The sequence below is a fragment of the Oncorhynchus masou genome, chromosome 4 (assembly GCF_036934945.1).
Source record: "Oncorhynchus masou masou isolate Uvic2021 chromosome 4, UVic_Omas_1.1, whole genome shotgun sequence".
Taxonomy (NCBI): domain Eukaryota; kingdom Metazoa; phylum Chordata; class Actinopteri; order Salmoniformes; family Salmonidae; genus Oncorhynchus; species Oncorhynchus masou.
Window position 1 is genome coordinate 12,178,447 of NC_088215.1, and position 24,627 is coordinate 12,203,073.

Genomic DNA, 24,627 nt, shown 5'->3' on the forward strand with positions numbered 1-24,627 from the left:
CACACATGCAGTAGGTGCATGTGCATATTGGCGTCCTCAAACACACACACGTGTGCACATACACACACATGAGCCTGCCCATACACACACACGCATGCACACACACACACACACACACACACACACACACACACACACACACACACACACACACACACACACACACACACACACACACACACACACACACACACACACACACACACACATAAATGCGATGGTGTGAAAATATGTGAGTGTAAATGAGATGCAGACAGCCTCACAGCAGAGTCCCTGACAGAAATAGGAGAGAGAGAGCAAGAGAGAGAGAGAGAGAGAGAGAGAGAGAGAGAGAGAGAGAGAGAGAGAGAGAGAGAGAGACAGAGAGAGAGAGAGAGAGAGAGAGAGAGAGAGAGAGAGAGAGAGAGAGAGAGAGAGAGAGAGAGGGAGGATATGGCTCAGTTCTGAATAGCGAAACTGAAGAAAAGAAGCAAGTCAGCAAGTTTTGAATAAAATAAGCAAGTCATGTTCAGCATTCTGTGCATACCAGTCATCTCTGAATAATGGACAGTGAAAAGAAATATTCTTTATTTTTAGGACTGAAATAAAGTGTACTTTTACTTGCTTTTGTTCTTTAAAAAAATAACTTAACAGAAACAATTTGGAAATGTCATGTAAATATATACCGAAACTGGACTGTAAAAATAGAGTGTTGCTATTGTCACCCTCTCCTTGAGAGAGAGAGAGAGACAGTGGAAAGGAGAGCAGAGAGAGAGACAGTGGAAAGGAGAGCAGAGAGAGAGACAGTTGAAATTGTCAAGTACATACAAGCAGTAAAAAAGCCAACTCAACAAGTCCCAGCGTATGAATGAGAAAGCCTAACACTTTATTGATGGGTCTGACACAAACGTTTGGCACTCAGAACAGAACAAGGTTTATTAACGCTGGGTGGTGAATGGTGACATAATGACAGTATCACATTCATATTTACAATCTGATCCATGGTGAAAATACTGCCAGTTGTTATGATGAATTAGGATTAATGCAAACTTGATGTGAATTAAATTGCATTTTATTCACTATTTTAAAAAATCCCAAAAGAAATCCTTCCAGCTTTTCACCCAAATCAAACAAATGTCAAAATAAATTGCTTAAGAAAAAAAGCAAGCTCATAATAAATAGGTCATTAAATAAATACTAGCAAACACAAAGATACAGATACTCTAGGTAGTTATTGTTCTGTTAAAATATTAATTCTGAAACATGAATCCTACCTGCAACAGCTGCTAGTCTACTACAATCGAAATCATCTGAAGTCAAATGGGTTGATGTCATTTCAATATCTTCCACCTAAAAATATACAAGTTCCGCGTAGCCAATTGTACCAAAATCCTCATACACAAATTGTTCAGTTGCTGGGAAATCTACTGAGAAAAAAGGGCATGGTAAATACGGTTTTTACAATCCGGTTTCTAAATCCATGTGGCCTGTGTGCTTCCTGAATAGAACAAGACGTTTTATTCCAGTAATGTGTTTGTAAACATCTACAAAAAACATGTCGAGTTCCATCTAAATGTAATAACACTAAACCTTGTAAGACCACATTACTAATGATACTCTCAAAACCTCAAAACATGTTAGACTGATAAGGACAATCTAGTGAGAATTTCAGGGAATCTTGTTATGTTCAGTTCTCCAACGCTTCTCACACGCACATCTCTCACCTCTCTCTCTCTCTCTCTCTCTCTCTCTCTTTCTCGCTCGCACAGGCACGCACACACATAACACAAGGCGGTGGTCTTCACTGATAACGTCATAGGGGATTCATTTTTACTGCAAATGAGTCACAATCGCTGCCACCTAAACAGACATTTGGAGCGTTACAAACAATACCTCATACTCCACCAAGTAAACAACACTTTTCCCACCCATCTTCATCTCCATCCCCTCTTCCTTTTGGAAATCCCATATTCCATTCTGCCTTGATCACCCCCTTCCTAAACCCTTTCCCTCTGGAAATCCCTCCATCCCTCACTCCTTCGAATGACTCGCCTCCTCTTTGGCCCTCTCGGCTTGCTTCAGGGCGTTGATGACGGGGAACCATGGTGACGGGGGCAGCTCGGGGATGATGCCGCCGCCGGCGGTCCTCTTGGCCTGGTTGAGGTGACCCAGGGCGGTGTAGAGACTGCTGGAGCGGGGGGGCACGCCTGGGTCCTCCTGCTGCTGCTGCTCTGTGTAGTACCAGGGCTCCAGGACCGCTGCTGGGGTGCAGTGCTTGTGCTGCATGGGGAAGAGAAGAGAGGACGGTTGGTGTCAATTTTATTATTTACGTCAGGATGTGAAAAACCTTCCATTTTAAATCACTTCCTGAATTGAGTGAATAGAAAGTGATCCCCAGCCCTGTAAGAGACAGGAGCCGGGAGGCAGAAGCATTAGTGAAGAGGGTGTGCAAAGTGATGACGTATGATACTGTTGCCTCTATTTACGGTTAGGGACAGCAGGGATTCTGGTCACCATAATGGGTTGTGGCAGGACTCGGGAAATGATGAGGGCAAGTCACATGTTACTATCTTACCCTTCACTGAAACGACTTATTACGAGTGAGTCATACAACGTCTTTATTCCACAGCGTAGGGGGAGCATGAGGAAGGTTCTTTCAGGGAAATGATTTTTCATATTCAACCTTAGATGTGCCAGCGTCTCATTAGATACATGACACCTGAGTTGGCATCCTTAGATAAATGAACTCCACCTCCAATTTGCCAAGCTCTGACAGGAGAAGCTTCAGGTGAGTTTTCCCTAAGAGCGTTTTCCCATTGAGTAGCATCGGCCTACTGAACAAACCCCTGAGGGAAACCCCTGAGGGAAACCCCTGAGGGAAATCCAAGGCTTCATGACAGACGACCTTCCATCAGTATTGTGAGAAATGACCTCTCACAAGAACCCTGGCTGCCTACGCTCTGCTAAACGGAAGACAACGCCACGACACCCTCCACTTGACTCTCCTTCTTCCCGCCCCTTTTCATATCTCCAACAACACATTAGCCGCGGAAAACCGCTACGAGCTACACTGTACCCGTCTACATCAAAAGCCTCTGCCGGGAAGGTCCCGTCGCCAATCTCCCTCCTCTCGTCTTCAGCCTTTAATCACAGTTTAGTCACGCTCGGCCTTAATGAAAGGCCCCTCTCTGATTCACGGGCGTCCAATCTACTGCCTGACCAAAAAGCCTTGCATCCCTCTCGCTCTTTCAAGACAGGGGGCCTTTATAGAGGGTAACAGGCGGGGAGCGTTGCCTGAGCACACGATGCCTGGTAGGTGTCCTAAGGAGATAATGAGTTTATGTTCCCAGAGTGAAGAGACAGAAAGAGTGGGAGAGAATCCCTTAGAAGTCTCTGGTGGGAAAATATGTACTAGATGAGGTGTACAGTAAGTACGGACTATCGGAGAGGGTGTATTAGTAAGTCATTGGGACTGGATGATAATTATGTTTGTGAAGGCGATTATAAGAACTTACATAATAGTCCTCTGTTGGTCTCTGTGGGAGAACGCTCGAGAAACAACCTCTGCTTCTTGTCTGTGATTTTAATTCATGTAACCCAGAGTGGCGCAGCGGTCTAAGGCACTGCATCTCAGTGCTTGAGGCGTCACTACAGACACCCTGGTTTGATTCCAGGCTGTATCACAATCGGCCGTGATTGGGAGTCCCATAGGGCGGCGCACAATTGGTCCAGCGTCGCCTGGGTTTGGCCGGTGTAGGCCGTCATTGTAAATAAGAATTTGTTCTTTAACTGACTTGCCTAGTTAAAAAAAGTATAAATAAAAAATCTATAAAAACCTCTAGGGCAGTGTGTGTTTATGTGTGTATGTGATGATGATGCTTTCAGTCGTCTGTCTTGCCCTCGGGACGTAAGCCGTTCGGATAGAAGGTGTGTGTGTGTGTTAGTGATGCCTACCTTGAGAACGAAGCCCTCTGGGCAGGTAAGTTGATCGTACCACAGAGCCTTGTACATGATCAGCAGGACAAGACAAGCCAGGAACCCAAGGGTGATGAGGATCAAACCTGTGAGCTGGCACGCACGCACGCACGCACACGCACACACACACACACACACACACACACACACACACACACACACACACACACACACACACACACACACACACACACACACACACACACACACACACACACACACACACACGACCATGAATATCACCATTCCCAGTAGTATTTCAGTAAACATACTACTGGCCCCTAGATGAGACTTTACCTTGACCTTCTCTGATACCTCGTTGTACAGTTTTATATTCAGCTTCTTGATTCCCGGCACGTACAGCTTCTTCTTTTTCTTCTGCTGCAGCTGATACTCTGTTGTGGTCTTCACGATTACCTGAGGATGAACAGCGGCATAGCACACAGAGCTCTCTGAGTCAGATCGCTGGTTTGGAACCGGGCTGCTGCCTTAAATAGAACTGTAAGGGGTGTGTGTGTGTGTGTGTGTGTGTGCGCGTGCGTGCGTGTGTGATCTACTATGTAATCTAAGAGGCTCTGAGATAGTGTGGGGTGATGTCACAGCACTCTGAATCACTGGGATAACAGGGAGGCTGGGTCAAGGCACAGTACAGGGACCAATGGCAGGCTCAGGAATTATATAGGCTTGATGTTTGTCCAGACGTGTAGTGTAATGTAATATACAGACAGGATGTACTGAACATGTTTAATAATTGCTGGGTGCGCACACACACACACACGCACGCACACACACATACACACATGCTCACACACACACACACAAACACTCACACGCACACACACACACGTTGTTACCTTGTCTAAGTATGGCTGTTGCAGCTGGTTCACCTCCAGAGGGGTGATGAGAGGGATGTTATCAAAGCCATCGTCCATAGACTGTTCTTTATCCAGCTTATCAGCTAGGTTACTGCCCAGCTTCACCATGTCTGCCTGCCTGACCAATCTGAATGGGAAAAGAAGCAGTGCAGAGGATCAGATGCTGGGTAACAGCTCTGTTGGGTTCCAACTACTTCTCAATGACTGTCTGTCTGGACGATATGGATCACAATACAAACAGTGCTGAACGATTAGATGCTGGGTAACACAGCTCTGTTGGGTTCCAACTACTTCTCAATGACTGTCTGTCTGGACGATATGGATCGCAATACAAACAGTGCTGAACGATTAGATGCTGGGTAACACAGCTCTGTTGGGTTCAAACTACTTCTCAATGACTGTCTGTCTGGACGATATGGATCACAATACAAACAGTGCTGAACGATTAGATGCTGGGTAACACAGCTCTGTTGGGTTCCAACTACTTCTCAATGACTGTCTGTCTGGACGATATGGATCGCAATACAAACAGTGCTGAACGATTAGATGCTGGGTAACACAGCTCTGTTGGGTTCCAACTACTTCTCAATGACTGTCTGTCTGGACGATATGGATCACAATACAAACAGTGCTGAACGATTAGATGCTGGGTAACACAGCTCTGTTGGGTTCCAACTACTTCTCAATGACTGTCTGTCTGGACGATATGGATCACAATACAAACAGTGCTGAACGATTAGATGCTGGGTAACACAGCTCTGTTGGGTTCCAACTACTTCTCAATGACTGTCTGTCTGGACGATATGGATCACAATACAAACAGTGCTGAACGATTAGATGCTGGGTAACACAGCTCTGTTGGGTTCCAACTACTTCTCAATGACTGTCTGTCTGGACGATATGGATCACAATACAAACAGTGCTGAACGATTAGATGCTGGGTAACACAGCTCTGTTGGGTTCCAACTACTTCTCAATGACTGTCTGTCTGGACGATATGGATCGCAATACAAACAGTGCTGAACGATTAGATGCTGGGTAACACAGCTCTGTTGGGTTCCAACTACTTCTCAATGACTGTCTGTCTGGACGATATGGATCACAATACAAACAGTGCTGAACGATTAGATGCTGGGTAACACAGCTCTGTTGGGTTCCAACTACTTCTCAATGACTGTCTGTCTGGACGATATGGATCACAATACAAACAGTGCTGAACGATTAGATGCTGGGTAACACAGCTCTGTTGGGTTCCAACTACTTCTCAATGACTGTCTGTCTGGACGATATGGATCACAATACAAACAGTGCTGAACGATTAGATGCTGGGTAACACAGCTCTGTTGGGTTCCAACTACTTCTCAATGACTGTCTGTCTGGACGATATGGATCGCAATACAAACAGTGCTGAACGATTAGATGCTGGGTAACACAGCTCTGTTGGGTTCCAACTACTTCTCAATGACTGTCTGTCTGGACGATATGGATCACAATACAAACAGTGCTGAACGATTAGATGCTGGGTAACACAGCTCTGTTGGGTTCCAACTACTTCTCAATGACTGTCTGTCTGGACGATATGGATCACAATACAAACAGTGCTGAACGATTAGATGCTGGGTAACACAGCTCTGTTGGGTTCCAACTACTTCTCAATGACTGTCTGTCTGGACGATATGGATCGCAATACAAACAGTGCTGAACGATTAGATGCTGGGTAACACAGCTCTGTTGGGTTCCAACTACTTCTCAATGACTGTCTGTCTGGACGATATGGATCGCAATACAAACAGTGCTGAACGATTAGATGCTGGGTAACACAGCTCTGTTGGGTTCCAACTACTTCTCAATGACTGTCTGTCTGGACGATATGGATCGCAATACAAACAGTGCTGAACGATTAGATGTTGGGTAACACAGCTCTGTTGGGTTCAAACTACTTCTCAATGACTGTCTGTCTGGACGATATGGATCACAATACAAACAGTGCTGAACGATTAGATGCTGGGTAACACAGCTCTGTTGGGTTCAAACTACTTCTCAATGACTGTCTGTCTGGACAATATGTGTCATGTCTTGTTATGTCTGTTCCTGTCCTTTCTCTTCACTCTGTCTCTCTCTGCTGGTCTTTTTAGGTTACCTTCTCTGTCTCTCATTCTTCAGCTGTTCTACATCTCCTCTAACTAGCTCATTCACTCTTTCACACCTGTTCTCTCTTCCCCCTCTGATTAGGTCTCTATTTCTCTCTCTGTTCCTGCTACTTTCAGTGTCTGATTCTTGTTTGTGTTTTTTGATGCCAGAAGCAAGCTGTCGTCCCGTTTGCTTCCACCTTGTCCTATCCTGTCGGAGTCTGCCTGGCAGGTGCATCCTGCATTATACTACGTTCTTTTGTTCCATTGACTACGTTGGAAGAGGATTTATGCCATTCCTGTTTTTTCAATAAAGAACTCTGTTTTCTGTTAAAACCGCTTTTGGGTCTTCACTCAAGTACATAACAGAAGAATCAGACACCAAGAATGGACCCAGCGGCTCCGGACCCTTTTCACTCCGCCGTCGAGATCCAGGGAGCGATGCTAGGCAGACACGAGGAGGAGTTGTCTGCTGCTCGACATGCCGTTGAGACCCTGGCCGTCCAAGTCTCCGACCTCACAAGACAGGTTCACCAACTCCACCTCGATCCACCGCCCACTTCCAGGGTTTCCGAGTCTCCAGAGCCCAGGATCAACAACCCGCCGTGTTACTCTGGGGAGCCCACTGAGTGCCGCTCATTCCTCACTCAGTGTGATGTGGTGTTCTCTCTCCAGCCCAACACTTACTCCAGGAGCGCAGCCCGCATCGCCTACGTCATTTCTCTCCTTACCGGACGGGCGCGTGAGTGGGGCACGGCAATCTGGGAGGCGAAGGCTGAGTGTATTAACCAGTATCAGGACTTTAAGGAGGAGATGATACGGGTTTTTGACCGTTCTGTTTTTGGCGAGGAGGCTTCAGGGCCCTGTCTTCCCTATGTCAGGGGAATAGATCCATAACGGATTATTCTATTGAGTTTCGCACTCTCGCTGCCTCTAGTGACTGGAACGAGCCGGCTTTGCTCGCTCGTTTTCTGGAGGGTCTCCTCGTCGAGGTTAAGGATGAGATCCTCTCCCGGGAGGTTCCTTCCTGTCTGGACTCCTTAATAGCTCTCGCTATTCGCATAGAGCGACGGTTTGATCTTCGTCGCCGAGCTCGTGGAAGGGAGCTCGCGTTCTCCGTTGCTCCCCTCTCCACATCACTGCCACCTGCCGCATCACTGCCACCCTCCTCCGCCGGCTCGGATGCTGAGCCTATGCAGCTGGGGGTATCCGCATCTCGGCCAAGGAGAAGGAACGGAGAATCACCAATCGCCTCTGTCTCTACTGCGGCTCCGCTGGTCATTTTGTCACCTCATGTCCAGTAAAAGCCAGAGCTCATCAGTAAAGGGAGGGCTACTGGTGAGCGCAACTACTCAGGCCTCTCCTTCTGGATCACGCACTACCTTTCCAGTCCATCTCCGCTGGCCCGGTTCATCTGCTTCCTGCAGTGCCTTGATAGACTCTGGGGCGGAGGGCTGTTTTATGGACGAGACCTGGGCTCGGGAACATGACATTCCTCTCAGACAGTTAGGGGAGCCCACGGCCTTGTTCGCTTTAGATGGTAGTTCTCTCCCCAAGATTCAGCGTGAGACGCTGCCTTTAACCCTCACTGTCTCTGGTAATCATAGCGAAACCATTTCTTTTTAAATTTTTCGTTCACCTTTTACACCTGTTGTTTTGGGTCATCCCTGGCTAGTGCGCCATAACCCTTCTATTAATTGGTCTAGTAATTCTATCCTATCCTGGAATGTTTCTTGTCATGTGACCTGTTTAATGTCTGCTATCCCTCCTGTTTCCTCTGTCTCTACTTCACAGGAGGAGCCTGGCGATTTGACAGGGGTGCCGGAGGAGTATCACGATCTGCGCACGGTGTTCAGTCGTTCCAAGGCCACTTCTCTCCCTCCACACCGGTCGTATGACTGTAGTATTGATCTCCTTCCGGGAACTACTCCCCCCCGGGGTAGATTATACTCTCTGTCGGCTCCCGAACGTAAGGCTCTCGAGGATTATTTGTCGGTTTCGCTCAACGCCGGTACCATAGTCTCCTCCTCCTCTCCCGCCGGAGCGGGGTTTTTTTTGTTCAGAAGAAGGACGGGTCCCTGCGCCCATGCGTGGATTATCGAGGGCTGAATGACATAACAGTTAAGAATCGTTATCCGCTTCCTCTTATGTCTTCAGCCTTCGAGATCCTGCAGGGAGCCAGGTTTTTCACCAAATTGGACCTTCGTAACGCCTACCATCTCGTGCGCATCAGGGAGGGGGACGAGTGGAAGACGGCGTTTAACACTCCGTTAGGGCACTTTGAATACCGGGTTCTTCCTTTCGGCCTCGTTAACGCTCCAGCTGTCTTTCAGGCACTAGTTAACGACGTCCTGAGAGACATGCTGAACATTTTTGTTTTCGTTTACATGGACGATATCCTGATTTTTTCTCCGTCTCTCTCGATTCATGTTCAGCACGTGCGACGCGTCCTCCAGCGCCTTTTGGAGAACTGTCTTTATGTGAAGGCTGAGAAGTGCATTTTTCATGCCGCCTCTGTCCCTTTTCTCGGTTCCGTTATTTCCGCTGAGGGCATTAAGATGGATCCCGCTAAGGTCCAGGCTGTCATTGATTGGCCCGTTCCTAAGTCACGCGTCGAGCTGCAGCGCTTTCTGGGCTTCGCTAATTTCTATCGTCGTTTCATCCGTAATTTCGGTCAGGTGGCAGCTCCCCTCACAGCCCTTACTTCTGTTAGGACGTGCTTTAAGTGGTCCGTTTCCGCCCAGGGAGCTTTTGATCTTCTTAAGAATCGTTTTACATCCGCTCCTATTCTTGTTACACCTGACATCTCTAGACAGTTTGTTGTTGAGGTTGACGCGTCAGAGGTGGGCGTGGGAGCCATTCTTTCTCAGCGCTCTCTCTCTGACGGCAAGGTCCATCCTTGCGCGTTTTTCTCTCATCGCTTATCGCCGTCAGAACGTAACTATGATGTTGGTAATCGCGAACTGCTCGCCATCCGCTTAGCCCTAGGCGAATGGCGACAGTGGTTGGAGGGGGCGACCGTTCCTTTTGTCGTTTGGACTGACCATAGGAACCTTGAGTACATCCGTTCAGCCAAACGACTTAATGCGCGTCAGGCTCGTTGGGCTCTGTTTTTCGCTCGTTTCGAGTTTGTTATTTCTTATCGTCCGGGCTCAAAAACACCAAGCCTGATGCTTTATCTCGTCTCTTCAGTTCTTCTGAGGTCTCCACCGACCCCGAGGGGATTCTCCCTGACGGGCGTGTTGTCGGGTTGACTGTCTGGGGAATTGAGAGGCAGGTAAAGCAAGCACTCGCTCACACTCCGTCGCCGCGAGCTTGTCCTAGGAACCTTCTGTTCGTTCCCGTTCCTACTCGTCCGGCCGTTCTTCAGTGGGCCCACTCTGCCAAGTTAGCCGGCCACCCCGGCGTTCGGGGTACGCTCGCTTCCATTCGCCAGCGTTTCTGGTGGCCCACTCGGGAACGTGACGCGCGTCGATTTGTCGCCGCTTGTTCGGTCTGCGCGCAGACTAAATCTGGGAACTCTCCTCCTGCCGGCCGTCTCAGACCGCTTCCCATTCCCTCTCGACCGTGGTCTCACATCGCTTTAGATTTTATCACCGGACTGCCTTCATCAGCGGGGAAGACAGTTATTCTTACGGTTGTCGATAGATTCTCTAAGGCGGCTCATTTCATTCCTCTCGATAAGCTCCCTTCTGCTAAGGAGACGGCTCAGATCATTATCGAGAATGTTTTCCGAATTCATGGCCTTCCGTCTGACGTCGTTTCCGACAGAGGCCCGCAGTTCACGTCTAAATTTTGGAGGGAGTTTTGCCGTTTGATTGGGGCTTCCGTCAGTCTCTCGTCCGGCTTTCATCCCCAGTCTAACGGTCAAGCCGAACGGGCCAATCAGACTGTTGGTCGCATTTTACGCAGTCTTTCTTTTCGTAACCCTGCGTCTTGGTCAGAACAGCTCCCTGGGCAGAGTACGCCCACAACTCGCTTCCCTCGTCTGCTACCGGTCTATCCCCTTTTCAGTGTAGCCTCGGGTACCAGCCTCCGCTGTTCTCATCTCAGCTCGCCGAGTCCTGCGTCCCCTCCGCTCAGGCTTTTGTCCAGCGTTGCGAGCGCACCTGGAAGGGGGTCAGGTCGGCACTTTGCCGTAATAGGGCGCAGACTGTGAGGGCCGCTAATAAGCGTAGGACCAAGAGTCCTAGATATTGTTGCGGTCAGAGAGTATGGCTCTCCACTCAGAACCTTCCCCTTAAGACAGCTTCTCGCAAGTTGGCCCCGCGGTTCATTGGTCCGTTCCGTATTTCTCAGGTCATTAATCCTGTCGCAGTGCGACTTCTTCTCCCGCGCTATCTTCGTCGCGTTCACCCGGTCTTCCATGTCTCCTGTGTTAAGCCCGTTCTTCGCGCCCCCGCTCGTCCCCCCATCCTTGTCGAGGGCGCACCCATCTACAGGGTTCGTAAGATTTTGGACATGCGCCCTCGGGGCCGTGGTCATCAGTACCTAGTGGATTGGGAGGGGTACGGTCCTGAGGAGAGGAGTTGGGTTCCCTCTCGGGACGTGCTGGACCGTTCGCTGATCGATGATTTCCTCCGTTGCCGCCAGGTTTCCTCCTCGAGTGCGCCAGGAGGCGCTCGGTGAGTGGGGGGTACTGTCATGTCTTGTTATGTCTGTTCCTGTCCTTTCTCTTCACTCTGTCTCTCTCTGCTGGTCTTTTTAGGTTACCTTCTCTGTCTCTCATTCTTCAGCTGTTCTACATCTCCTCTAACTAGCTCATTCACTCTTTCACACCTGTTCTCTCTTCCCCCTCTGATTAGGTCTCTATTTCTCTCTCTGTTCCTGCTACTTTCAGTGTCTGATTCTTGTTTGTGTTTTTTGATGCCAGAAGCAAGCTGTCGTCCCGTTTGCTTCCACCTTGTCCTATCCTGTCGGAGTCTGCCTGGCAGGTGCATCCTGCATTATACTACGTTCTTTTGTTCCATTGACTACGTTGGAAGAGGATTTATGCCATTCCTGTTTTTTCATTAAAGAACTCTGTTTTCTGTTAAAACCGCTTTTGGGTCTTCACTCAAGTACATAACAATATGGATCACAATACAAACAGTGCTGAACGATTAGATGCTGGGTAACACAGCTCTGTTGGGTTCAAACTACTTCTCAATGACTGTCTGTCTGGACGATATGGATCGCAATACAAACAGTGCTGAACGATTAGATGCTGGGTAACACAGCTCTGTTGGGTTCCAACTACTTCTCAATGACTGTCTGTCTGGACGATATGGATCGCAATACAAACAGTGCTGAACGATTAGATGCTGGGTAACACAGCTCTGTTGGGTTCAAACTACTTCTCAATGACTGTCTGTCTGGACGATATGGATTGCAATACAAACAGTGCTGAACGATTAGATGCTGGGTAACGCAACTCGGTTTGGCTTTACTGTGCAGAGGGCAAGGTACATGGTAACGCAGCTTGATTTTATTCCACTTAGTTGCTCCCTGTTTCCTTGTGTGGCGGAAGTTGAAGATGATGTTAAACGATAGTGGTGGTGATGATGATGATGGCGAGAGCTTAATTCAAATGGCTGCCACGATATGCCCGACTGTCTTCGTCCTGCTCTATGTGGGAGGTTTGTGTCAAACCAGGTGTCATCGTCATTATGTCCAATTCCATAAGTAGTCCTACAGTGTCTCTTTCAGTCAGCAATGTGCATAGAGTTTATTATGTCCATACTGGCTGTAATTCCAAGGTGAGTCATGTAAAGATGTTGCGTGGGCTACACACAGGAACATAAGCGGTGTGTTTGCTTCATATCCTATGTGTATGTTGGTCTAACTGTGCTGTTCCCCCTCCTCCTCGATCAGCGCACCATCTGAATGTGGAACACAAGGTGAGAAAGCCACTGAGCTCGTTGACGCCGTGTGAAACGCAACACCCCCTTCTCTGTAGCTCGCCATCCTGTACCGCTGTGAGGATGACTCATAACGGGGATGCTAACAAGGGGGCGAAGTTCAGCTCCTCGCAGGTTCAATCATACAGACAGGCAGGAACACAGACGAGCACGAAAACATACACGCAAACACACACACTCTCCCTCTCTAGCTATCTCTTTCTCTCTCTCTCTCACACACACACACACACACACACACACGCACACACACACACACACACACACACACACACACACACACACACACACACACACACACACACACACACACACACACACACACACACACACACACACACACACACACACACACACACACACACACACACACACTTACTCCAGGCTCCATTAGCCTAGCTATTGTTGCACTGTGGAGTGAGTGGGTGGCTATAATGGCTAATGTAGTTGTCTGTACAGAACTACAGCCCACCATCTTCAGACTGTAGATTGCAACCTACTGTAGGAGGGAGTTGTGGGTGCCATGGTGATTCAGATGACTGATTGATGCTATATCAATGCAGAATGAGCTGAGAGCCAGCTGTCAAATCTGTTCCCCCATCAGCAAGGAGTGAAACAAGGTTTAGATGAATGTGGATGGCATTATAACTAGACAAACAGTATAGTTTCCTTAATCTTTTCTAATCATATTTTTTGGTCAATATTCTCTGAATATTTTGATTGGAAAGTACATTACGGAGGTGATGTGTATTAATGCTTTATATATGCTAAAACCACATAACACAACATAAAACATAGTCTTACAAATCCCCCAAATATAATGATTCTATAAACTAATAGTATCTAGGCCTGTTAACTTTTTTCTTCACGGTTCACTAATCAGGCATCTGGTCTCAACTTGCTGCATTGAAAAAAACGGCGTTTGCTGCAGCAGAGATTCTGCTGATAAGCACAACGGCCAGGTAGCAAACATCCCTGAAAACAAACAAGACAGAGAAATGACATGGACATGACTGGTGAAACTCATCCCACACCACATACGTTTCGATAAGCACCATACACAACCTATAACCTCATGCCATGGCACAGACTGCTCGAGATGCTCTTTGCATAGGCTACAAGGGCAATGGATTTCAAGAAGAAATTGACATTCAAGAATTCGTTGTGAAGGCTAATTTGAACACCGATACATTGTCGCAAATGACAATGTCATCTTTGAAATCGTTTAGACCATTGTGAATTTGAGTTTACTCCTTTCACGCATTCGGTTAATATCGAGGGGGCTCTCAACCGTATCAATATACTTGAAATATACAGCCATTATTGATACTCAAATAGACACAAAGACATGAGCAACCAATGTCGTTTTCACGTCAGGCAATGTTTTTGTTGTTGAGACAATCGATGTCATGTCATTTGCGATGCAGACTATAGGACACCGTAGGCTACGGATTTATTCACGTAAGCGTAAGCAGATTTATCAATAAAATTGCTCACACAAACGATGACAATAAATTCCACATAGGCTATAACAAAGGGAGAAAAATGACTTACTGCGTGCGAGGATGACGATCGGTAGGGTTGCGTCGCGGACGTTCACGGGCAAAGCAGAGAATGGTGAATACCGTTCGGTTACCGTGGTGATGTCTGATTCACGGCAGGATTGCGCATGTAATTCGGTACTGGTTGCATCCTCCAGAGGAAATTGGAGCCTCGATGATGCGCCTCATATTAAATGTGTCTGGGAGATGTTGGGAATAATTAAGCAAAAGGGAATGAATATTTTACACATGAACTCTGATATGTTACTGTAAAGGTGAACGTTTTTAGATGGGTAGGCCTGTAATTAAAACATCAAAAGGTCAGGCTGTAGTGTCCCAACGTAGCACTGTCTATATACCTACTGTATGCCCCATACAGTCAGATCAACAGTTTTACACATGTTGACGCAGTTTATTTACTTCTCACATGGGAAAAATGTATTGGCCTACTATATTGAATTCCACAAAATGTTCTATGCACATTTAATAACTACAAATTATTGTATATATTGACTTTGAGACCGCATTGGTGTGGTATACCCTAAATCAGCTTGTGATACTCATATAGATATGTCATGCAATATTTGTTGAAAAACAATATCTAGGCCTACAGATGAAATAAAACCATTCATATGTATGATTGGTTAAATCATTCAACCGTTCAATCATTGACAAAAATGTTTTAATGCAAATGTAAATGAATATGCTTTTTTAATCCAATCAAACACTACCTGCACCAAACTTGCTCATATTTAAATGACATAGTCCCTAGTTCCTCAAAGACTGACATAAACGAAAGTGACTTGTTGTGAACCACAATGGCCACAATGTGACATGCAGCAGCTGCTGCAGCTGATGGGGCCTGTCTATGGGATGGCTCTGGGATTCATCAGTGCCTCTAATTATGCCTTTCAATAGAGGTGAAGAGGTGATGCAGAAGCCAAACAAGTGAAAAAGGGAAAACACGTTGTGTGTGTGTGTGTGTTGTGTGTGTGTGTGTGTGTGTGTGTGAAAGAGTGTCTGTTGTGTGTGTGTGAGAGCATCTGTTGTGTGTGTTTGTAAGAGAGAGTGAGCGAGAATATGTGTGTATCTGAGTGTGAGTGAGAGAGAGAGAGTGAGAGAATGAGTGTGTGTATCAGAAAGAGTGTGTGTTTTATGTGTGAGAGTTTGTGTGTGTGACAGAGAGGGTGTCTGTTGTATGTGTGTGTGAGAGAGAGATAAATTGTGTGTGTGTGTGTGTGTGTGTCAGAGAGTGTGTGTGAATGTGTGTATGTGTGTTTGTGTGAGAGAGAGAGAGTGTGTCTCAGAGAGGTTAAGCGAGCAAAGGAGAAACAGACAGAGAGCGAGAGAAAGAAAGAGGGGATGAAAGAAAGACTGATGGCCTACAAAAAGAGTAGGATGCAGGAGCCAGGCCCGTCTGCCCAGTTAAAAAACCCTATTCTCTCCGCGAGGACCCCTGCTACTCTGTCTTTGGTTATGCCTGATTCTATGAATTCATCATGCCTTTAGTACACTGTGAGGGACTGTGAGGGACTGCCTGACCAAAATACACCGTTCACCCCCCTTTTGGAGCCTTTTGTCCCCCCCCTGCATACCCTTCAATTGGACCTACATTTATTATTTTGACCTTTGCTTTGCGGGGGTGGGACATCAAAGCAGACCCTCTATTTCTTCCTCTTTAGGGGGAGGGTTGTGTCATCCTCACAGTGTGAGAGGCAGACTGTTCTGTTCTGTCTCCTCGGGTTTTGTTGTTCGCTGGGAGATGGAGAGAGAGGGACCCTGGGAGAACATAATGAAAATGAGAATCAATTAGGTTATGGTCTTTAGAGTTAGAAGGGAAGAAGGGTGAGGGGGAGTGTGTGTGTGTGTGTTTGTGTGAGAGAGAACACAAGAGTGAATGAGATTCAGTGTGTGTGTGTGTGTGTGTGTGTATAGAAGGGTGTTCTGCATTAAGAACTGCACATGAAGTACAGACGGAGAGTGTCACCAGTGAAGTACAGGTGGGTAAATAAAGCATCGAAGTGGAGTGGTGAATTCTATACATTCTATGGAGGTTTACATTGTATCAATGGAATACATCATGTCTTTAGCATTGCAATAAGAAACATGACACACGTAAGAGATTCAGCTATTAGAATAAAATATGCATTAATAAAGTCTTTATAAAAGTGATACAACATAACATTGCCAAGCTTGTGCTATAACCGGTTCTATCGTTTAAAAAAATAATACATTCAAAAATGCAACCTGATTAGTGATTATTCAACAGTCATGTCACTTAATGATGTCAAAATGATTTTTATTTGTATACCATATGCAGCATTCTGAGACATGCAGTGTTTATATTGAATCAAGTCATGCTTTCTGATGGAGAGGTGTTGAATACTGACTTGTATCACGGGTGACCGACCAGCCTGGCTTTCTTCTTGGTCGTGGTAACTGAATGGCCCGAAATTATTCTTAGTGCGAAATGATTAACAATACTGCCACCTAGTGACGAATCCATTCAAATCCCTTTAATACTATTACAGGACTGTACCTAGTATAGCGTACTATATACACAAGGTGTATAGCTCACTAAGTAATTTGAACATGCTCGGTAAGAACGCACTTCTGTGAATGTGGTTTGTTTTATAAACTCTAAGAACTTTCATGATGTTTGTTAGTTACCAACCAATTTAAAAAATATGTAACCAGGCAAGTCAGTTAGGAACAAGTTATTATTTACAATGACAGCCTAGGAACAGTGGGTTAACTGCCTTGTTCAGGGGCAGAATGACAGATTTCTACCTTGTCAGCTTGGGGATTCGATCCACCAACCTTTCGGCTCATTGGCCCAACTCTCTAACCACTATGCTAACTGCTACCTGTCGCCACTAGGCTACCAAGTCTTGGAAACAATGTTGATGTATTTTCATGTAAATTCACTTCTCTTCAGCATGGGAATAGAAATTACAATGCAAAAATGGCAACAACAACAAAAACGTTCTAATCTTGCACTGGAGTCTCAAATCATCTCCCGATTTTGACAGCATTGAAATGATAATATGACTAACTCTCTAATGTATGTACAGACTCCCTACACTATTCACAGTGTTATTATGCTGGTTATCAACAGATGGCAGCACAGTGACAGTCAATAGAGCCACGCTTCAGCTCAGTTCTGTATGTTCACCAACTTGGCTAGAAATAATGCATTAAATGGGGATGAACTATTCAATAGATCATGATGGTCAGGTCAAACAAATGTTATGTCCTGTGTGAGCCTGTTTATTAGGAAACCTAACTTTAGCCTGGTCTCAGATACGTGTGTGCCCAATTCACCTGCCACCTGACTATAGAAAGACCTTCAAATCAAATTGGATTTGTCACATGCGCCGAATACAACAGGTGTAGACCTTACAGTGAAATGCTTACTTACGAGCCCCTAACCAACAATGCAGTTTAAAAAAGTAAGGATAAGAATGAGAAATAAAAGTAACAACTAATTAAAGAGTAGCAGAAAAATAACAATAGCGAGATTATATACAGGGGGGTACCAGTACAGAGTCAGTGTGCGGGGGCACTGGTTAGTTGAGGCAATATGTACATGTAGGTAGAGTTAGTAAAGTGGCTATGCATAGATGATAACAGAGAGTAGCAGCGGTGTAAAAGGGGAGGACAATGCAAATAGTTTGGGGAGCCATTTGATTAGGTATTCAAGAGTCTTATGGCTTGGGGGTAGAAGCTGTTTAGAAGCCTCTTGGACCTAGACTTGGCGCTCCGATACCACTTGCTGTGCGGTAGCAGAGAGAACAGTCTATGACTAGGATGGCTGGAATCTTTGACAATCTTTAGGGCCTTCCTCTGACACCGCCTGGTATAGAGGTCCTGGATGGCAGGAAGCTTGCTTCCAGTGATTCAACATGACTCGGTTAAATCACGTACACAGCATGATGACTTGGCTGGCATCAGTACATACCGTCTAGTACAGGGACCAGGTTTATAGAACTAGGCTTCTTACCGGTGACTGTTTCTCTAGACTACAAGTGGAATTCAGGAGGGACTCAGCACCACCCTCCCTCCCTCTGGGCAATTGGATAATTTCACTTCAGACTGTGTTATCCTGTCTGGCTATTACCCGTGTGTCCAACACCTAGCCTGTTATCCTATTATTATCCATCAGGAGTCACTATTCCTGACCTGGCCTTAATCCACATGTCTGTATCAGGCCCTGGTAATGAGGAAAAGGGCCTTTTAAATAGGACCACATCAGGATGCTATTGCTGGTACAAATGATGAGTATAGCCCTGCTTAGAGAGGAGTTACCAAAGTTTCTCTGTCACCCTATGCTGTAAGAGAATTGATTGGAAAACATAAACAGGAAATCTAATGTAACTAGCTAGGCTACTATAAACAAAAATAAGTAGCATTGTCATTTAGCATCTGTCATGTCCCTGAATTTGCTGCATTTTGCTAGACTGTTTTATTAATTCATTTTGAGGTTTTTAAAATACTTTTGATTCCAGAGGATAGCATATTATATGATTAATAAAAACACTTGTGGTCCTTGACTTCAGGGCAGCATGTTACAATTAATCTCTGAGATTAGATTACGAGTGGGTTCAATGGGACAGAGTCATTTGATGAGTTTAGATTAAGGTCACAGTCTGTCTTTGAATATATTAATCTGTCTTGATTACCAGGAGCCCGTTAGCCCTGTTAGTCAGTGAGGGGGTGTTGTAAACTGTGACAATGGGGGTGTTGAACGATTTGCAATTAAAGGTCAATTGATTTTTACAGTTTTTTAAATTGAACCTTTATGTAACTAGGCAAGCCAGTTAAGAACAAATTCTTATTTACAATGTCAGATTACCCCGGCCAAACCCTAACCCGGACGACGCTGGGCCAATTGTGCACCTCCCTATGGGACTGCCAATCACAGCTGGTTGTGATACAGCCTGGGATCGAACCAATGCCTCTAGCACTGAGAAGCAGAGTTTAGACTGCTGTGCCACTTGGGAGCCCCAATGGAAGGGTGAACTGTAACACTGTTTCCAATTGAATTATTACTACGGTGCATTCAGAAAGTATTCACACCCCTTGACTTTTCCCCACATTTTGATACGTTACAGCCTTAATCTAAAACTGATTAAATGAATGTTTTCCCGCATCAATCAACACACAATACCCCATAATGACAAAGCAAAAACAGGTTTTTAGAAATGTTTGCAAATTTAATACAAATAAAAACCAGAAATACCTTATTTACATAATTATTCAAACCCTTTGCTATGAGACTCGAAATTGAGCTCAGGTGCATCCTGTTTCCATTGATCATCCTTGAGATGTTTTGGCAACTTCATTGGAGTCCCCCTGTGGTAAATTCAATTGATTTGACATGATTTGGAAAGGCACATGCCTGTTTATATAAGGTGCCACAGTTGACTATGCATGTCAGAGCAAAAACCAAGCCATGAAGTCGTCGGAATTGTCTGTAGAGCTCCGAACACAGGAGGCACAGATCTGGGGAAGGGAACCAAAACATTTTTGAGCATTGAATGTCCCCAATAGCCAAATGGAGCAATAGGAGGAGAAGGGCATTGTCACATCTAAACAAGGTGGGTGGAATCAGGCGCAGAGAGCAGATAGCGATATTACAGTTTATTCTCCGGCGAACAAGAAACACGGTCAACCCAACACACACAGGGTGAACAATCCAACACAGGATAAAGACAGACCGGAGAATATAAACACAAGATACACCGACTGACATGAATACACAAATAACAATCCCGCACAAAACAGGGGCGGGACAACCTACTACATATACCGACACTAATTAACTAAACAACACACAGGTGAAACCAATTAGACAAAACCAACAGATACACGAAAAGGGATCGGTAGTGGCTAGTAGGACGGTGACGACGACCGCCGAGCACCGCCTGAACAGGCAGGAGAGCCAACCTCGGCGGAAGTCGTGACATTCCCCCCCCCCCTGACGCGCGGCTCCCGCAGCGCGCCTGCCACCACCCTCGAGGACGACCCGGAGGACGAGGTGCTGGGCAATCCGGGTGGAGGCGGTGGAAATCTATCAGGAGAGAAGGGTCCAAAATGTCCCCCACCGGAACCCAGCATCTCTCCTCCGGACCGTACCCCTCCCAGTCCACAAGGTACTGTAGGCCCCCACCCGGTGTCTCGAATCCAGAATGCCTCGAACTGTGTACGCCGGGGACCCCTCGATGTCCAGGGAGGGAGGGACCTCAGGCATCTCACCTTCTTGCAGGGGACCAGCCACCACCGGCCTGAGGAGAGACACATGAAACGAGGGGTTAGTACGGTAATACCTAGGAAGTTGTAACCTGTAACACACCTCCTTTATTCTCCTCAGGACTTTGAACGACCCCACATACTGCGGCCCCAGCTTCCGACAGGGCAGGCGGAGGGACAGGTTTCGGGTCGAGAGCCAGACACTGTCCCCCGGTGCAAACACGGGGGCCTCACTGCGGTGCTGGTCAGCACTCCTCTTCTGCCGTTCTCCCGCTAACCGCAATGAGTCCTGAACGGCTTTCCAGGTGTCCTTGGAGCGCTGTACCCATTCCTCCACCGCAGGAGCCTCGGTCTGACTCTGATGCCATGGAGCCAGGACCGGCTGGTAACCTAACACACACTCAAAAGGAGACAAGTTAGTAGAGGAGTGGCGTAAGGAGTTCTGGGCTAGTTCGGCCCATGGAACATACCTTGCCCACTCACCAGGCCGGTCCCGGCAATAGGACCGCAGAAACCTGCCTACATCCTGATTAACGCGCTCCACCTGCCCATTACTCTCGGGGTGAAAACCTGAGGTTAAGCTAACCGAGACCCCCAGTCTCTCCATAAACGCCCTCCACACTCTGGACGTGAATTGGGGACCCCGATCAGAGACGATGTCCTCAGGCACCCCATAGTGCCGGAAGACATGGGTAAACAAAGCCTCAGCAGTCTGCAGGGCCGTAGGGAGACCGGGCAACGGAATGAGACGACAGGACTTAGAAAACCGATCTACAACAACCAGGATCGTAGTACTTCCCTGGGACGGGGAAGGTCGGTAAGAAAGCCACCGATAAGTGAGTCCACGGCCGTTGTGGAACGGGGAGGGGTTGTAATTTCCCTCTAGGCAGGTGCCGAGGAGCCTTGCTCTGAGCACACACTGAGCAGGAGGAGACATAAAATCTCACGTCTTTAGCCAGTGTGGGCCACCAGTATCTCCCTCTCAGACTCCGCACTGTCCTCTCGATACCAGGATGACCCGGGGTAGGGAAGAGTACGAGCCCACCGAATCAGCTTGTCCCGCACCACCCTCGGCACGTACTTAGTCCCCACTGGACAGTTAGGAGGAGCCGGCTCTGACCGTGAGGCCCTCTCTATCTCAGCGTCCACCTCCCATACCACCGGTGCCACGAGACATGATGGTGGAATGATGGGAGTTGGCTCAACTGACCGTTCCTCGGTATCATAGAGGCGAGACAGTGCGTCGGCTTTGGTGTTTTGGGAGCCTGGCCGGTATGAGAGGGTAAACCGGAACCTGGTAAAAAACATGGCCCATATAGCCTGACGTGGATTTAGTCTCTTCGCTGCCCGGATGTACTCAAGATTACGATGGTCAGTCCAGATGAGAAAAGGGTATTTAGCCCCCTCAAGCCAATGTCTCCACACCTTCAGAGCCTTGACTACAGCTAACAACTCCCGGTCCCCCACATCATAGTTTCGCTCCGCTGGGCTGAGCTTGCTCGAAAAGAAAGCACACGGGCGGAGCTTGGATGCCACGCCCGAGCGTTGGGACAGCACGGCTCCAACCCCAGCCTCGGACGCATCCACCTCCACTATGAACGCTAAAGAGGGGTCCGGATGCGCCAACACGGGCGCATTGGTGAGCAGCTCCTTCAGACGACTGAAAGCTCTGCCCGCCTCTGCTGACCAGCGCAAGCGCACCGGTCCTCCCTTCAGCAGTGATGTGATGGGAGCAGCCACCTGACCAAAACCCCGGATAAACCTCCGGTAGTAATTGGCAAACCCTAAAAACCGCTGCACTTCTTTCACCGTGGTCGGAGTCGGCCAATTACGCACGGCTGTAACGCGATCATCCTCCATCACCACCCCGGAGGTGGAAATATGATACCCCAGGAAGGAAATGGACTGTTTGAAAAACTCACATTTCTCCGCCTTGCAATAAAGGTCATGCTCCAGTCGTCGCCCAAGTACCTTACGCACCAGAGAAACATGCTCCGCGAGTGTGGCAGAATAGATCAAGATGTCATCAATGTACACTACCACTCCCTGCCCGAGCAGGTCTCGGAGAATCTCATCTACGAAGGATTGGAAAATGGCTGGAGCATTCTTCAACCCGTATGGCATGACGCAGTACTCATAATGACCAGAAGTAGTACTAAATGCGGTTTTCCACTCATCTCCTCCCCAGATACGTACCAGATTATACGCGCTCCTCAGGTCCAGTTGAGAGCAATGAGAGGTAGTGGGTAACTAAACCCCACTGTGATGGAATTTAGACCTCTATAATCAATGCACGGACCCATCCTTCTTCTTCACAAAAAAGAAGCTTGAGGAGATGGGTGATACAGAGGGCTGAATGTACCCCTGTCCCAGCGATTCAGAAACATATGTTTCCATCGCAACTGTCTCCTCCTGGGACAATGGATACACGTGACTCCTAGGAAGTGCAGCGTTCTCCAGAAGGTTTATCGCGCAGTCCTCTCGACGATGAGGTGGTAATTGGGTCGCCCTCCCTTTACTGAAGGCGATAGCCAAATCGGCATAATCAGAGGGAATGCGCACGGTGGAAACCTGGTCTGGACTCTCCACCGTAGTCGCACCAACAGCAACTCCTATACACCTACCTGAACACTCCTCTGACCACCCCTTAAGAGCCCCCTGTCGCCAGGAAATCACCGGGTTGTGTTGAGCTAACCAGGGAACCCCCAACACCACTGGAAACCCAGGTGAATCTATAAGGAACAGACTAATCTGCTCCTTATGATCACCCTGCGTTACCATGTCCAGCGGCACCGTAGCCTCCTTAATTACTCCTGACCCTAATGGTCGGCTATCTAAGGAGTGCACGGGGAAAGGTCGATCTAACGACACCAGTGGAATCCCTAGCCTTAACGCAAGCCCATGATCCATAAAATTCCCAGCTTGCGCCTGAATCGACAAGCGCCTTATGCTGTAGAGAGGGAAAAAACCCAGGGAAAGAAGTCAATACATACACATGACCGACAGGAAGCTCTGAATGAGTTTGGTGCTTACTCACCTGGGGTGATCGAGCAGTGTTCCGCCTGTCCTTCCGACTCCTAGACGAGTTCCTCCAGCACCGGTCGGACGTGTACCCTCGTCGACCACAACTGGTGCAGGAGGACACTCCTCCTCCGGTCCCCCTCGAAGCCATACCTCCTAATTCCATAAGGATAGGGGCAGGGGGGCTGGGGATTGGAAACGACAGGACCTGATCCGAACGCCCGCGAGCAGCCAGCAGGTTGTCGAGACGGATAGCCAGATCGATAAGTCCATCCAGTGTGAATGTGGTGTCCCGACATGCCAGCTCCCTGCGGACGTCCTCCCTGAGACTACATCTGAAATGATCAATCAAGGCCCTGTCGTTCCATACAGCTCCTGCTGCCAAAGTCCTGAACTCTAAGGCAAATTCCTGTATGCTCCTCGTCTCCTGACGCAGGTGGAACAGCCGTTCACCCGCCGCCCGACCCTCTGGTGGATGGTCAAAAACAGCTCGGAATCGGCGGGTGAACTCTGGGTAATTATCCTTCGCTGAATCCGGACCATTCCACACTGCGTTGGCCCACTCGAGGGCTCGGCCAGTCAAGCAGGAGACGAGGACGCACATGCTCTCCTCTCCAGAGGGAGCAGGACGCACGGTAGCCAAGTATAGTTCCAGTTGAAGGAGGAAACCCTGGCACCCAGCCGCCGATCCGTCATACTCCCGTGGGAGTGTCAGCCGAAGAGCCCCGGAGCCAGATGTGGTCACAGAAACAGGAGGTGCTGGAGAAGGGGGTGCTAGAGATGAGGTGGGGAGGACACTCCTCTCCCATCGATCCATTCTCTCCATCATTTGGTCCATGGCAGAACCAATCCGGTGAAGCACGCTGGTATGATGGAGGACCCTCTCTTCCATCGATGGGAGAGGAGACGCGGCTGCTCCTGCTGATTCCATGGTGGTGCGGGATTCTGTCACGTCTAA

General features: G+C 47.7%; 1 protein-coding gene across 1 annotated transcript; it reads right to left on the reverse strand.

Moving 5' to 3' along the window:
- Positions 1–842: 842 nt before the first annotated feature.
- Positions 843–14,526, reverse strand: LOC135524086 (neuronal vesicle trafficking-associated protein 1-like). The gene is made up of 5 exons (XM_064951287.1): positions 14,410–14,526; positions 4,809–4,956; positions 4,252–4,371; positions 3,934–4,047; positions 843–2,259 (listed from the first exon to the last, which is right to left on the reverse strand). Exons 2-5 carry the CDS (start codon positions 4,935–4,937, stop codon positions 2,011–2,013), a joined length of 612 nt encoding a protein of 203 aa, XP_064807359.1. The 5' UTR covers positions 4,938–4,956; positions 14,410–14,526; the 3' UTR covers positions 843–2,010.
- Between the last annotated feature and the right edge of the window lie 10,101 nt (positions 14,527–24,627).

Bases quoted from the DNA above. Each gene is read 5' to 3' on its own strand.
- LOC135524086 (XM_064951287.1), bottom strand. From the start codon at position 4,937: ATGGTGAAGCTGGGCAGTAACCTAGCTGATAAGCTGGATAAAGAACAG. The intron at 4,048-4,251 runs GTAAAGTCTCAT...CGTGCGTGCCAG, and splicing joins AGGTATCAGAGAAGGTCAAG to CTCACAGGTTTGATCCTCAT. The intron at 2,260-3,933 runs GTAGGCATCACT...TTCCCCATGCAG, and splicing joins CAGAGGGCTTCGTTCTCAAG to CACAAGCACTGCACCCCAGC.